Here is a 12,655-nt window from a genome sequence, read left to right on the forward strand (position 1 = left end):
CCGTTTCACAACAAATGCCTTATCTTTGCTTTAGGACCTACTTCTAGATGGTTTAATGAGAACATAATGGAATAGTCTAAGGCAACTTAAATTCTAAGGCAGTTCCGGAACCACTAAGCTTTTGTTCAAACAAAAGTCATATATTATCGTGATCCAATTTCAACCCTCAACTTATTATATAATATCAAAGGAATATATACTAGAATGACTTGGGCTATTTTATTAAACAATTAATGCTTAATTAGCTCAGATGCATTTTTTAGTTTTTATCAATTAAAAGTCTTATCTTTAAGACTAAATATAGAAACAACTATATTATATTATATTATATTAACCTGAATATTGTTCTTATCAAATTAATAATATACAAAATATAGAAGTGTTCTAAAATGCGTTGTTACTAATTCTTTATTATAATATTGACTTTGTCCAACTCATATAATAACCGAAAAATAATATATAGACATATATACTAGATCTAATATATATAATAGAATATTGTAAAGCGATTTGATATACAAATTTTTATTTATTCTTAAAATATTTTTCATGGTGTATATAAAAAGAATATCTTTTAGAGGATCATGGCTCCTATTGCTCCGGCTCTCTATAAATAGATTATTGAGTCCTCAGAGTGTTGTGTATCAAATCATACAGAGAATTAAAATGCATTCGTCTTCTAAGGTCAGCACCAAACTTTGCATGGCAACACTGTTCTTCTTCTTCTTATTATTCTTAACCAATTTCACATATGCTTCAAGACCTGTCCCTGAATCATCTTCCCAACCACCTCCGGTTAGTAGTCCTCTTACTTTAATTTTTAGTTGCTATCACATCTTATAATATAATATATACTCTGTTTCGAATATTAACCAATATTAATTTCATGTTCTTCTCTTATTGAAGGTTGTGGAGAAATCATTTAATGTGGAGGAATATTGTGAGGGTGTTGCTAATAAAGATGAATGCTTAATGAGAAGAACACTTGAAGCTCACGTAGATTATATCTATACACAGAAGGCAAATCCATGATATATATCTCTGCATCACACTTTTGTTGTAATTTTATGTATAAGCTATAGTTTTCATCATATATGCATGAAGAGCTACTATACTTCACTTTTCCTTTTCTTGTTTTGATATAGAAAGATATATTGATAAATATATAGTATTTGTAACCAACTATGGATGTATATTGAGTTTGGTAGATATAAATTTTGGTTTGTACTTTTTTAATGTTTTTAATTACTTGTTAACAATTTTAGATTGTGTAATGAATTCAGACATGATTCATTTTTACACTTTAATGGAACCTTGCATGATGAAGCTAAGAATAATCTGGGCTGTAAAGTATCCAACTTGTTTGCCATATATCCTACAAAATTCAAATGGAACCCCAAAAAGGTCAACCTTTTTACTTTTTCCCTCTCATAGCCAATAACTTTTTTGGGTGGGAAAGTGGGATACACAAAAAAAAAAATCGTTTTTAACGTTTTACAATGTTTCTTAATTTGCAATCTATCTTAAAGCTAAGGTAAGATAAATTAAATGGTGAATATTTAGGTGTAATTAACTTTATGTGAAGTTGATAATTGAGAGTCATTAAATAAAAATTTAGTCAAATCATTCAAATCATTTAATTACTCTCAATTATCAATTTCAGGCGAAATTGACTATACCTGAGTTTCTACCACTGTTAAATTATTTGAATGATTTGACTAAATTTTCATCTAAGAATTCTTAGTTATCAACTTCACCTATGACTGCACCTAATTTTCCATCAAATTAAATATACCGGTTCTTTTCCTTTTCTTTAAGTACTCGGTAACAAAGAAACTTGTTTGGGACAAAAGGATAGCTGATGCCTCTCATCAATTAATAATATTGCATTAGTTCAACAAATTTGCCCAAATATGTGATTATTCTATTGAATAAGTTGGCATGTTTACGTATTGTGCAGGTTGGATTGTCTGATCTTCTAGACAAGCTAAATTAGTTTATTCAAGATTATTTGTCCATAAATTGACGTACTATCTCGTAAAATACCCTCTCTCCTTTTTTAAGAAAAACAGATATCTTAGTTATATTAATATAGGTTTAAATGTTTAATTAGTTCATTGTATTGTTTGGTCAGCCAACATACGCGTATGTATGTGTCACAAATCTTAAACTAAGCCAAACCATGCATGTAATATAATCCTTAATTGTCGTGAACTATACATATATATAATACATTTATTATTGTTTGACATCATATAAATTGAAAATTACGATTATTATTACCATGGTTTAAGACCAAAATTTTGATGGCTTATTATTATTAGCTCGGTTTTGGTCAATTCCACGTGTGTTTTCCTCATGATTTTGCTGGTTTATATCTATTAATATTATTATCATAGGTATCCGATCCATACTTTTAAATTCAAAATTAAATCTACCAATAAAAAATTCTTTCGTGTATTCTGGTGAGTGGTGACTGATGAAAACTTCATCTTCACGAGAAATAATTTTCTATATAGAAGGTTCTCTCATCATGATCAGTCCAATGTCGATCAGCATCGTCTAGAAACGAGATTGCCAGACTTTTCTTCTTCTTTGTTTAATTTAAATTAAGCTATTGTTAATTGCATGTTTTATAATCACAATCTAGTTCAGAACAAGGTTTACCTCCTCAGAAAGAGAAACACTTACGTATTACTTTACAATTTATTTTTGAAAGGTTTGTAAAGTTTTACATAAATATTGCTAGCTAGCTAGAGAAAAGAATTTTAATGATATGTATAAAAATCAAAAATATTTAATAACCAAAATAAATTGACTAAAATTAGTCAAAATTTATTTTATTTAATATTTATAAAAATTAAATAACATAAATTCATTTTTTTTTGTCTTTCTAACTTTACGGTATAAAAGTGAATGAGCAGCTTCTATCATCATAGGATACAAGAACATGATGATGAAGTGTCCATGCCTGAACCTCATGAAACAATTAACCAAAAAGCACATAAAATAAATTACCCTATGACGGCGGCACTGTCTGTATATGATTATGTTTGTGCCACTAATGTGGCTTACAGAGTTGCCATATGAATGCAAGAATGAATGACTAGTCTATAATTATGTTGAACATACACTCATGTTTCGACCAACAACTTTAGCGGCCGAGATAATGCGGCTCCAGGCCCATCACATTATATTGTTATTAAAATTACGAAAGGAAAATCAATTTGAATTCGTGGAGTGGATAATTTATTAGTTTATTTAAATAAATGTTGAGATTTTAAATTTTATTTATTAATTAATAATAAATTCTTAAATAAAATTTAAAATTGTAACAAATTAATCTTTATTTTGTCAAATTTAAATATAGTAAGACTGATGTTTACTTATTTTTTATTAATTAAAAATATTGTTATACGATAAATTAAGATATAAATATATTAAGAAAAAGTATATGAAATTAAAAGGTTATCAATCAAAAATTAAACAAAATCAAATTAATTTATATTAATAATTAATTTTAAATTTAAAAAATTTAAAATTAATTAAATAAACTTAATTAAAATCTATAAAACTCTTCATTTTCTCTCTCACGTTAACCTATCCACCTCCAACAATCACACACACAGATCTCTTTCTCTCACCAATGCTGCTAGAAGCGCTAGCGACTTTTATGTTCTCCGCGACGCCTTCAACAAGCGCATCCAAGACAACTGCTTCAACACGAAGTCCACCTTCGACTTCGCCACCGACAAAACCTTCTCCTCTTTCCTCCTCAACCACGCGCCTCTGCAAGCTCCAACACGTCGATGACCTAACAAAAAACATCCTAATACAAGAATTTGAATGCCCCGATGACGTCTACATTCTCGACCAGGCCGAGGAGCTCGACTTTGAGCTTCCCTACTCGTGTAGAGCCAGTTCTTGCTCTTCTTGTGCTGGCAAAGTTGTGAGTGGCACTGTGGATCAGACTGATCAAAGCTTCCTTGATGATAAACAAATAGACAGTGGATTCGTTCTCACTTGCGTTGCTTACCCTCAGTCAGATATTGTCATTGAGACCTACAAGGAGGAAGAACTCGTTGGTTAAATTTTGTAACCACCATTATTATTTATTATTAATTATAAAAAAACATTCATTTAATATAAAAAAAACATCTTAATACTTAACAATAGAAACATCCAATTATATTTAGCAAAAATAATTAAATATCTATAAAATTTTAAAAAAATGTAAATTTTTAAAGAAATAGAGACATTCACATTTGCAATACAAAAAAATTCGAAAAATATATAAAAGAACATCCATTTAGTATGAAAAAAAAAACATTCTAATACTTAGATTCACTCAAAAATATTTAACTGATTTTTGGTTTCCTAGCATTGCTCATTAAATAATTATCAAAGCATTTAATAATGCTTAACAATCGTCTTTGCATAAAAAGATATTTATGAGTATCATAATTAAACAGAAAAAAGTCATTGGATTGTTATTTTATCTATAAACTACAACGTATGGACCTCACAAGTAACAATATATAGAAGCTTCTTTAAGGACTTGGTATGTAGAATTCTATATTATGCCTCTAGGCTCTAGGTGACTCTTTACGTACGGAGTTATTTGCTGTTCAATTTGAAAATTTTCCATAACCAATTACTGCAAATTTGACCTACAAACTTGGTATTACTCGTTACACGTACGTTTCGATTGTGACCTCAAATTATATTATTAACGAGTAAACTACCAAAAAGTTGTCCCGAAATTTAGATTGTTGATAAAAAGAACTTTAGAATGCTAATGATAAATAAATTTTCGAAATATTTTAAACATGTGACTTAAAACTTTAGATATTAAATATATATATTTTTTAAAAATTAGAAATTAGATTTTAATATAATTTTTTGTAAGTATTATTAAAAAAAATAATTTTTATCTTTAAAGTTTTGCAATTTTATGTCAAGTAAAATTTTTTAAAATTTTTTTTATTGTGAATGACTAATTTTTTTGAAAAATAAAATAAAATTTAAGAATTAAATTTTGCTCAAATTTTTTTTTGTGTATTTTTTAAATATATATTCAAATATTACCACAAAAATTCGAATAAAATGGATAAGTTATTTGCTGAAAACGAAAGTTTTATAATTACTTATAAAAAATATAATATTTATTGATTATTTTTATCATATTTTCAAGTCATTCAAAGACTATTTTGTCGATAACATCTCTTAAAAACTTTTTATCAGTGTATCTTTCGAATACTAAATTAGTAGTTAGTTTTATTATTAGTATTTAGCTAAGATGTGACATAATAAATTTATTACTAGTAAAAAAATTTTAAATATTTTTATTTAATGAATATAAAATAAATATATTAAAAAATTAAATTTTTTATATTTTCGATAAAAATTTTCTTATTTTATAATTTTAATATGTGTTCTAACTTCTATGGGCAGATGAGAAATAAATCCTCCTTATATTACTATAAGATTTCAGAATTAAGGCAACTGCTAAACAGTGAATAAATACATACCATATATGGGCCTATCTTAAATTGGGCTGATTTGGGATAACCCACCAAAAATAGAACCCAAATGAATATTTCTGACCAAAAATAATTAAGCGGATGAGAATTGAGAAGTTTTGAAAGAGACAAAAAATGAAAGCGAAATTGAATTGGGGCAAATGCAACCAAATGCAAATGTTGCAAACCCTAGCACCCGTAAGGGCAGCAAAACCCTGTTTCATGGTGAATACATCATTGGCATGGCTACGAAACTTGAAAGGGAGAGCGAGAGTGCGTGCATTCTCTTTCTCCTCCTCCTCCGACGACGATTACGGAGACCAATCACGCGGTGGCCTCCCCCGCTTCTACTCCGAAACTTTTCCTTCTTCCAAGGCATCCTTCTTCTTCTAACTACTCTTCCTAATACAGCACATCATTTCTCTGTTATTTCACCTTCATTTTAATAATGGTTTGGCTTTGCTTCCAACATTCAATTTTTGCAACGATTTTCAGCTAATTAGCATTACCGCCGCACTTGTCATTCTTACTGTTCTGTGTTAGATACCACATTGGCAAAGCCTTGCCACTTGTTTAATTGAAGATGGGTTTATTCTGTTTCTGTGGCAATGCAGGGTAGTGTTGTGCGTGTAAAAGGTGATGAATTTTGGCATATGACAAAAGTATTGAGGCTGGGTGCCGATGACAGGTAATCATATAGATCACTTGCTATGACTTAGAGGATAGTTTAGTTTAAGACAATTGATCTTGTGCAAAATTTGGTTATTCTTCTGAATTCTACCCTTTGAACGATTTGAATTAGTTATAGGGTATTAGGATGCTTAATGTTGATTAGTAAGGGGGAAATATTTTAGGCAGTTGCATTAGACTTGAATGTGGAAAGTGGAGTTCTTTCTTGTAGTTCATTTCCAATATGTCTGTCAAATATTTTATGTCACGGTTGTACCGTTAGCCACTATTTTTGTATATTTCTAATTCAGGGAACTGAAAGTTAAAGAGAGACGCTTCTTGTGCATATTTAGTGGTCTATGTTTCCGTATTCATCTCTAGCATAACTCTTCGGTTTCAATGATTTGTTGATGATCCACATCAAGGGTAGAGCTCTTCAACGGGAAGGGAGGTCTGGTAGAAGGATGCATACAGAACATTGATCGTACTGGACTTGATTTTGTTGCACTGAATGATCCAAAGCTAATACATCCACAGAACATGCAGTTGCATGTATTTGCTGGTTTTGGTTAGTTCCTATAGTTGTCTCTTTAACAACTTCAAAGTGTTGTGTGTTTTGAAGATGTGAGCTTTTGCGCTCAATTTTTCACTTGTTGCACCATGCATGTTTAGGAACTTTGAAGGGTGGACGTGCTGACTGGCTTGTAGAGAAGTGCACAGTATGTTTCACTAGCATGTTGAGATTTTATCTGGTTAGACTTATAGCTTCATGTTATGGCTGTTTCTCTTTTATTCATGTTACAATGCCTTAGGAACTTGGAGCCAATAGTGTAACTCCACTACTTACTGAACGTTCTCCATCAATCTCAGAAAATCGGGTAGACAGATTGGAACGGGTAATCTTAGCGGCATCAAAACAATGTAAATATATTTTTACTTGCCTCTGAAACTAAATGTTTTTGTAATCCTATTAGAAATTGGCTTTTCAGTTTGAGGAACCTAATCTTGTTGCTCTTTTGTAGGTCAACGGCTGCATGAAATGGTCCTGAAACCTCCTGTAAAGGTTAATGACCTTCTCCATCTTGTAAGTTTTCCATTTCAATTTTAGTTATTTGCCAAGACTATTAGTCACAATATTATAGTTTTTAGGATGCTTATTTTCTTTTGGTCTTGTGAATTCTTTGTTTAAACAAGGGATTTAATCTTGCTATAAATGGTTACATAGTGACATTTATGTAGTATATAGACCGATGGGATTCCAAGTCTTCCCTTCTCCTTTCTGCTCAAGTGCTCATGGCTAACTTTACCTGTTTTCTGTGCCACAGATTGCACAGTCAAAGCTTTCTCTTGTTGCAACAGCAAAGGCATCTCCTGTTCTTAATGCGTTGACAGAATTCGAAAAGGAAACTAGTGGCTTAATCGTAATTGGACCTGAAGGCGGTTAGTTTGCTTAATTTTGTTCAATCTTAACTTTGTTGTTTTATTTGAATGGTTACATTATGCTTAAAAAATGGCAAGTCTTCTAATTGCTACTCATCATTATGATTGTCTAGTAAATGCCATGTTTCTTGGTATCAATTTGTTGCTTAAAATGAAAATAACGCTTGTTTGTTTTGGTATTGGGTGCCTTGTCCAGACTTCACCGAGAAAGAAGAGAGTATGATGATGGAAGCGGGTGCCATAGGTGTTAGTCTCGGGCCACATCGTCTAAGGGTTGAAACTGCCACAATAGCACTTCTATCAACTCTCATGTTATGGTCTGACTCTCACCGAAGCTAAAAGTTTTGTATCACATGACATGTTTCTTAGATAGCATACTTCTATTTAATTTCATTTATTGGGGCCTAACTTGAAATTCTCAATTTGAAGTGGGGTATAGAGAATGATAAATGCAGGGAAGGTTGTGCAGATCTCGGCTTTCTTTAACTGTGAGTATTCGTCTTTAAACCTGTTGGTCAATATTATACAACAAGAGCTGAATTCAAAGTATATAATATTATTTTAGGAATCACATATTATAGAGAAAACTGATCAACGGGTAAGATCAATTGATAATAATTTTGATACAATTTTTTGCGCATATCAATAGCATTGCGGTTTCTTAGTAGTAAAGTAGCACAGGGAGAAGACAGATATTTTTGAATTTTGTGGGTGTTTATAGTCCCATGTGATGTGAGGACTATTGTGTGGAGAAATTTAATATAATGATACTTCACCATACACTCCAATCACTCCATAATGAGTCATGAATCCTGAGCCTACATGATTGATATATGTGGTATTTATGATATCAACATTGACTGATTATAAGAATTCAGTGGTTCGCAACTGCGATATCTATGACTAATTTTTAGTTGGTTTATAAGCAAATTCATTCTCTTAATAGTTACATCAAATTAGAGCGAAATTAAAATATATCAAGTGCTAAATAAAATAGAATTTTGCTAGCACTTTAAAAACATTTGTTAAAGTCCAAATTAAATATTTATGAAAGTAACAAGCTTTTGAAAATTTCATAACATTGATATATTTACAACTCAAGAAAAAGTGTTATCTTTTAAATTTTCAACAAGTAGATTACTCATTAATAAACCCTAATACAAAAATATTATATTACTAGTTGAAAGGCAATACCCCGTTGACCAAAGGGGAACAATCTGTTATTAAATACTAATATTCAGCTCCACAAATTTCACATTAATGGATAATAAATTTTGCATGACTTACCCATTTGTAATCTTGTCCAACTACCTGTATTAAACGTTGACATTAGGGTGTGAATCAAAGAAAGTTTGGGTGAAATATTTTGGTGACAATAATGAGAATATTATTATTTAACAAGAAAAGCACTCCCCTAGCTATTTCCTATTGATTTTTCTAGTTTGATTCTAGAATTTGCACAAATTTAATACATTAAAGGAGTTGTCTTAAATTGGATTTCTCGCTTCCGAAAGAAGATTTTCCTTACGTTGCAATTGATGACCTAAAAATGATTTTATATGCTATTAGATAACACTAAGGAACAAAAAATAAACTCAAAAAAAATGAATGTAGCTTACTTTTTTCCCCTTAAATTTGACCTAATACTAATCACTTCTGTGTAAAAACTCCTAAAATGAGACCGTAAACGAAAATGGAAAAGGTCTTAATAAAGTGGCGCTTTTATTTATTGTTACTACTTTTTAACCTGCCTCATGAAAGTCAACACAACCGGCAGCAATGCATGTGGTCCGAGTCAGTAACACCGACCAATTTGGCAATTCATATTTCATAAGGACGTTGCGAAAATATTAAAAGAAAATTTCTCCTCGATTAAAAAGAAAATAAGTCTCCAGTAAGAGAAAGTAAAGAAACGAAAGGAAAAAAATTTCCCTATCAAAAATAAATAAAAATTGGCGCAACCTTATCGTTTCATCTTATTGTTTAACATTTTTTTTTGGTTATAATTGTTTGACATATTTATCGTATAGGTAAAGCTAGTAAACAATTATTTTCCCTTTCAAAAAGGTTTCGTTTTACTCTCGTTTTTCTTTCGTTGTAAATTCCCCTATTTTTCTATTGGAATATCCAGTGAATGTGTACCACTTGAAAATTAATAAATTATTTAGCTGAGGTCAATATGACAATATCGGGCCAAACATTTATATAAATACAAGGATCATATTTGAAGTAATTAACGATAATATTCAGTTAAAAAAAATGTTAAGTGATTAGTGCTTTTTATTTTATAAATATATTTATAATATTTTTTATTTTGTTAATATAAAAACATAGATATAATGAGATTTATAATGGTTTCTCTGAGATTGATGTTGGCGAGCATATCCCATTCATTCCGTATAACATATAAAGTAAATATATCTTTTTTAATTAAAAATAATAAATAATAATTAAAAAAAAAACGTTGAATGGAAGAAGTTAGTGATTACGTACATACAGATCATAAATAAATACAGCATTTATTTAGAGAAGTAGAGTATCTATAAAGCATTGCTTAGATGCGCAGCACTCAGTGCATGCATTATGATTCACTCAACCACACATACATAAAGTTGATTGATTGATTCAAGTGCTAATTGAAGAGAAGGAACATCGATCGAGCATCGCAGATCAAAAGGAGATGATGATGGAGAACCTGTTGGAGACGATAAAGTCTCAGGTGAGCAAGCTGAAGCTAACGAAGAAGAAGAAGAAGAAACCATACATAAAAATCGATAAGAGTGCGAGTGTGAAGGTTGAGATCCGAAGCAGAAAGGCTCGCAACCTTATCGACAAGACTCTTAAGGCTGCTGATCGCCCTGGCAAAACCACCCCTATCTCTTAATCATCACCTTCCTTATGTAACATTCATTCACCACTCCCTCTATCTTCTGAATTTAAATCCTCTAATTTGAGAAATTTGGTATTTTTTATGCTATTTCCATTTATGTAAACAAACTGTCCTTGTAATTATGTAAAACAAAACAATAATTTTTTTTAAAGTTAGGAGTGAGACTCAATCTGAAACCTCTAAATGAGGATGGAGAGATTATGTCATTTGAGTTATAACTCGTTGGCAACAAAACAACAATCTTTGTAATAGCTTTATTTGGCAATTAATTTTTGGATCATATATTATTATATATCCATCTATTAATTGTTAGAACATAATATTGTTATCTGCTGATGTTCCTTCCTGCCTAAATGGCAGGCTGTATTATTGATGGTCATGATAGAGAGAAAAGAGGTTAGAGATAATTGTGATTATAAAAGTGATTTAATTTAATTAGTATACTTGTTAATAATGACCGCCGGATCGGAAAGTGGCCTTTCAGCCATAGAACAAGGTCAATAAGAATATAAGATAGGCCTACCTAATTAAATGGTGAGTCCAATTCAAATATATAAATAATTTTTGTGGAACTAGCTAGTGCAAATGCTACTTGACTAATCACAAAAGACAAAACACGTATGTAGATTGTTTCATATTGTTGAAAAAACTCCTCTAAAACATGATATTATGCTATGATATATTTTGAAGGTTGACAATTCTTGATTTTGAGATTTTTTTTTGTTGCCTACAGTATCCTCTAGTTCGACAGGTCAAGGACTAATTCATAACAGATCTGAGCTCTATTTAAAGGTCTGTCGCTAGTCAATTAGTTGCTACATATACAAGGCGAAATTTAAACCTCCAATACTTGTTTAAACAAATAAGTGAACTGATCACTCGACCAACCAAGTTGGTTTGATTTCGAGATCATTACTAGAGTTAATTCCTCCTTGTACAGGAAGATAAACTCGTTTTTTTTTTCTTGGTCACCGGAAAAAGAAAACACATCTTCCCAAGATTGTAACATATAATGGGCTTAGCAAATGCAACAAAATTGGAAGTGTCTTCAAAAGGGCCATATAGTAAAATAAAATTGGAGCCCAATACTGTGCAATGCAAAAAAGAAGGAACAGTGGTAATAATGTTATGGAAACTATAGGTAACTGATAACATTTTTGAACAATGTGTTTACAATGTGAATTAATAGGGTTAAAAGAGTAAATTTAATGAGTAGCATTAAATTAAGGTGTAGTGTACTTGTATTTGATTAGTGATTGTTCATGTTGTTCAAGATAATCATTGTTCCCCTAGCACTCCCCGTATGTTATTTGCACTCATGGTGCAGATACCACGCCGATGAATAACTTTGAATGGTGAAAACTCAGGTGAAGTCGACTTCACGTGAAGTTGATACTTGAGAGCTGTTAGATGATTTGACTGATTTGACTAAATTTTTATCCAACGGCTCTCATGTATCAACTTCACGTGAAGTCGACTTCATCTGAATTTCCACCACTTTGAATATGATAAACAAACTAAAATTGAACATATATCGTCTCACTGATATCTTCATGTAGATGATTATTTCTTTCTCTTATAATTAAAAATGTCGGAACGAGAATGTTAGAAAGTTAGTTGGCACATATGGATCACTAATTCACTCTCACTTTCTCGTTAGTAAACGTAACGTCATATTAAATATAATCCAATTCTTCCATTTAAGGAATTTATTCATGAGGCTATCATTCGTTTTAAAAATATATATGGCACGCTATTTGCGCAAACTGACTTTTTCTATACACACACAAGATACCCAAATCTGTACATCGTATATCGTAATATACTAAAAATGTTAGGTGATATCAGAATTTATTATTTTTTTAGTATAATTCTTTTAATTTAATAATTCAACAATATACTTTATCTCATATTTTTAAACATTGATAGTTCTCTAACATTTCTCGTCGGATTTGGATCTTCTAAAGTTTGAATTTCACTTTAGAGAGTAAAGTATGATCTTTTACCTTTGAATAGTTTCTCTTTCATATTTATTCTTGGTCCCACTTATGCAATCAATGGTGAGAGATCACACTTTATTTTCTAAAGTGAAATTCAAACTTTAGAGAATCCAAATCCTTTCTCGTCATATATT

At 30.7% G+C, this 12,655-nt stretch overlaps 2 protein-coding genes and 1 long non-coding RNA gene across 4 annotated transcripts; all 3 read left to right on the forward strand.

Moving 5' to 3' along the window:
* The first annotated feature begins 392 nt into the window (after nt 1-392).
* On the forward strand, nt 393-1,337 carry LOC130951458 (uncharacterized). Its single transcript, XR_009073979.1, has 2 exons — nt 393-795; nt 907-1,337. It is a non-coding gene; the product is annotated as an uncharacterized LOC130951458 (long non-coding RNA).
* A 2,309-nt stretch (nt 1,338-3,646) lies between these two features.
* On the forward strand, nt 3,647-4,090 carry LOC130950202 (ferredoxin-like). The gene has a single exon (XM_057878731.1). It carries the CDS (start codon nt 3,647-3,649, stop codon nt 4,088-4,090), a length of 444 nt encoding a protein of 147 aa, XP_057734714.1.
* A 1,592-nt stretch (nt 4,091-5,682) lies between these two features.
* Nucleotides 5,683-8,509, forward strand: LOC130951748 (uncharacterized). Of its 2 annotated transcripts, XM_057880458.1 has the most exons (9): nt 5,683-5,897; nt 6,137-6,210; nt 6,617-6,759; nt 6,864-6,910; nt 7,004-7,112; nt 7,214-7,275; nt 7,517-7,631; nt 7,828-7,948; nt 8,061-8,509. In XM_057880458.1, the coding sequence occupies exons 1-9, from the start codon at nt 5,694-5,696 to the stop codon at nt 8,068-8,070; spliced, it is 885 nt and encodes a 294-aa protein (XP_057736441.1). In that variant the 5' UTR covers nt 5,683-5,693; the 3' UTR covers nt 8,071-8,509. The 2 variants fall into 2 exon arrangements, with proteins under 2 accessions (XP_057736441.1, XP_057736440.1); XM_057880457.1 differs by having other exon boundaries at nt 7,828-8,491.
* The last annotated feature ends 4,146 nt before the right edge of the window (nt 8,510-12,655 follow it).

Source organism: Arachis stenosperma, chromosome 9 (genome assembly GCF_014773155.1).
Source record: "Arachis stenosperma cultivar V10309 chromosome 9, arast.V10309.gnm1.PFL2, whole genome shotgun sequence".
In the NCBI taxonomy this organism is placed as follows: Eukaryota; Viridiplantae; Streptophyta; class Magnoliopsida; order Fabales; family Fabaceae; genus Arachis; species Arachis stenosperma.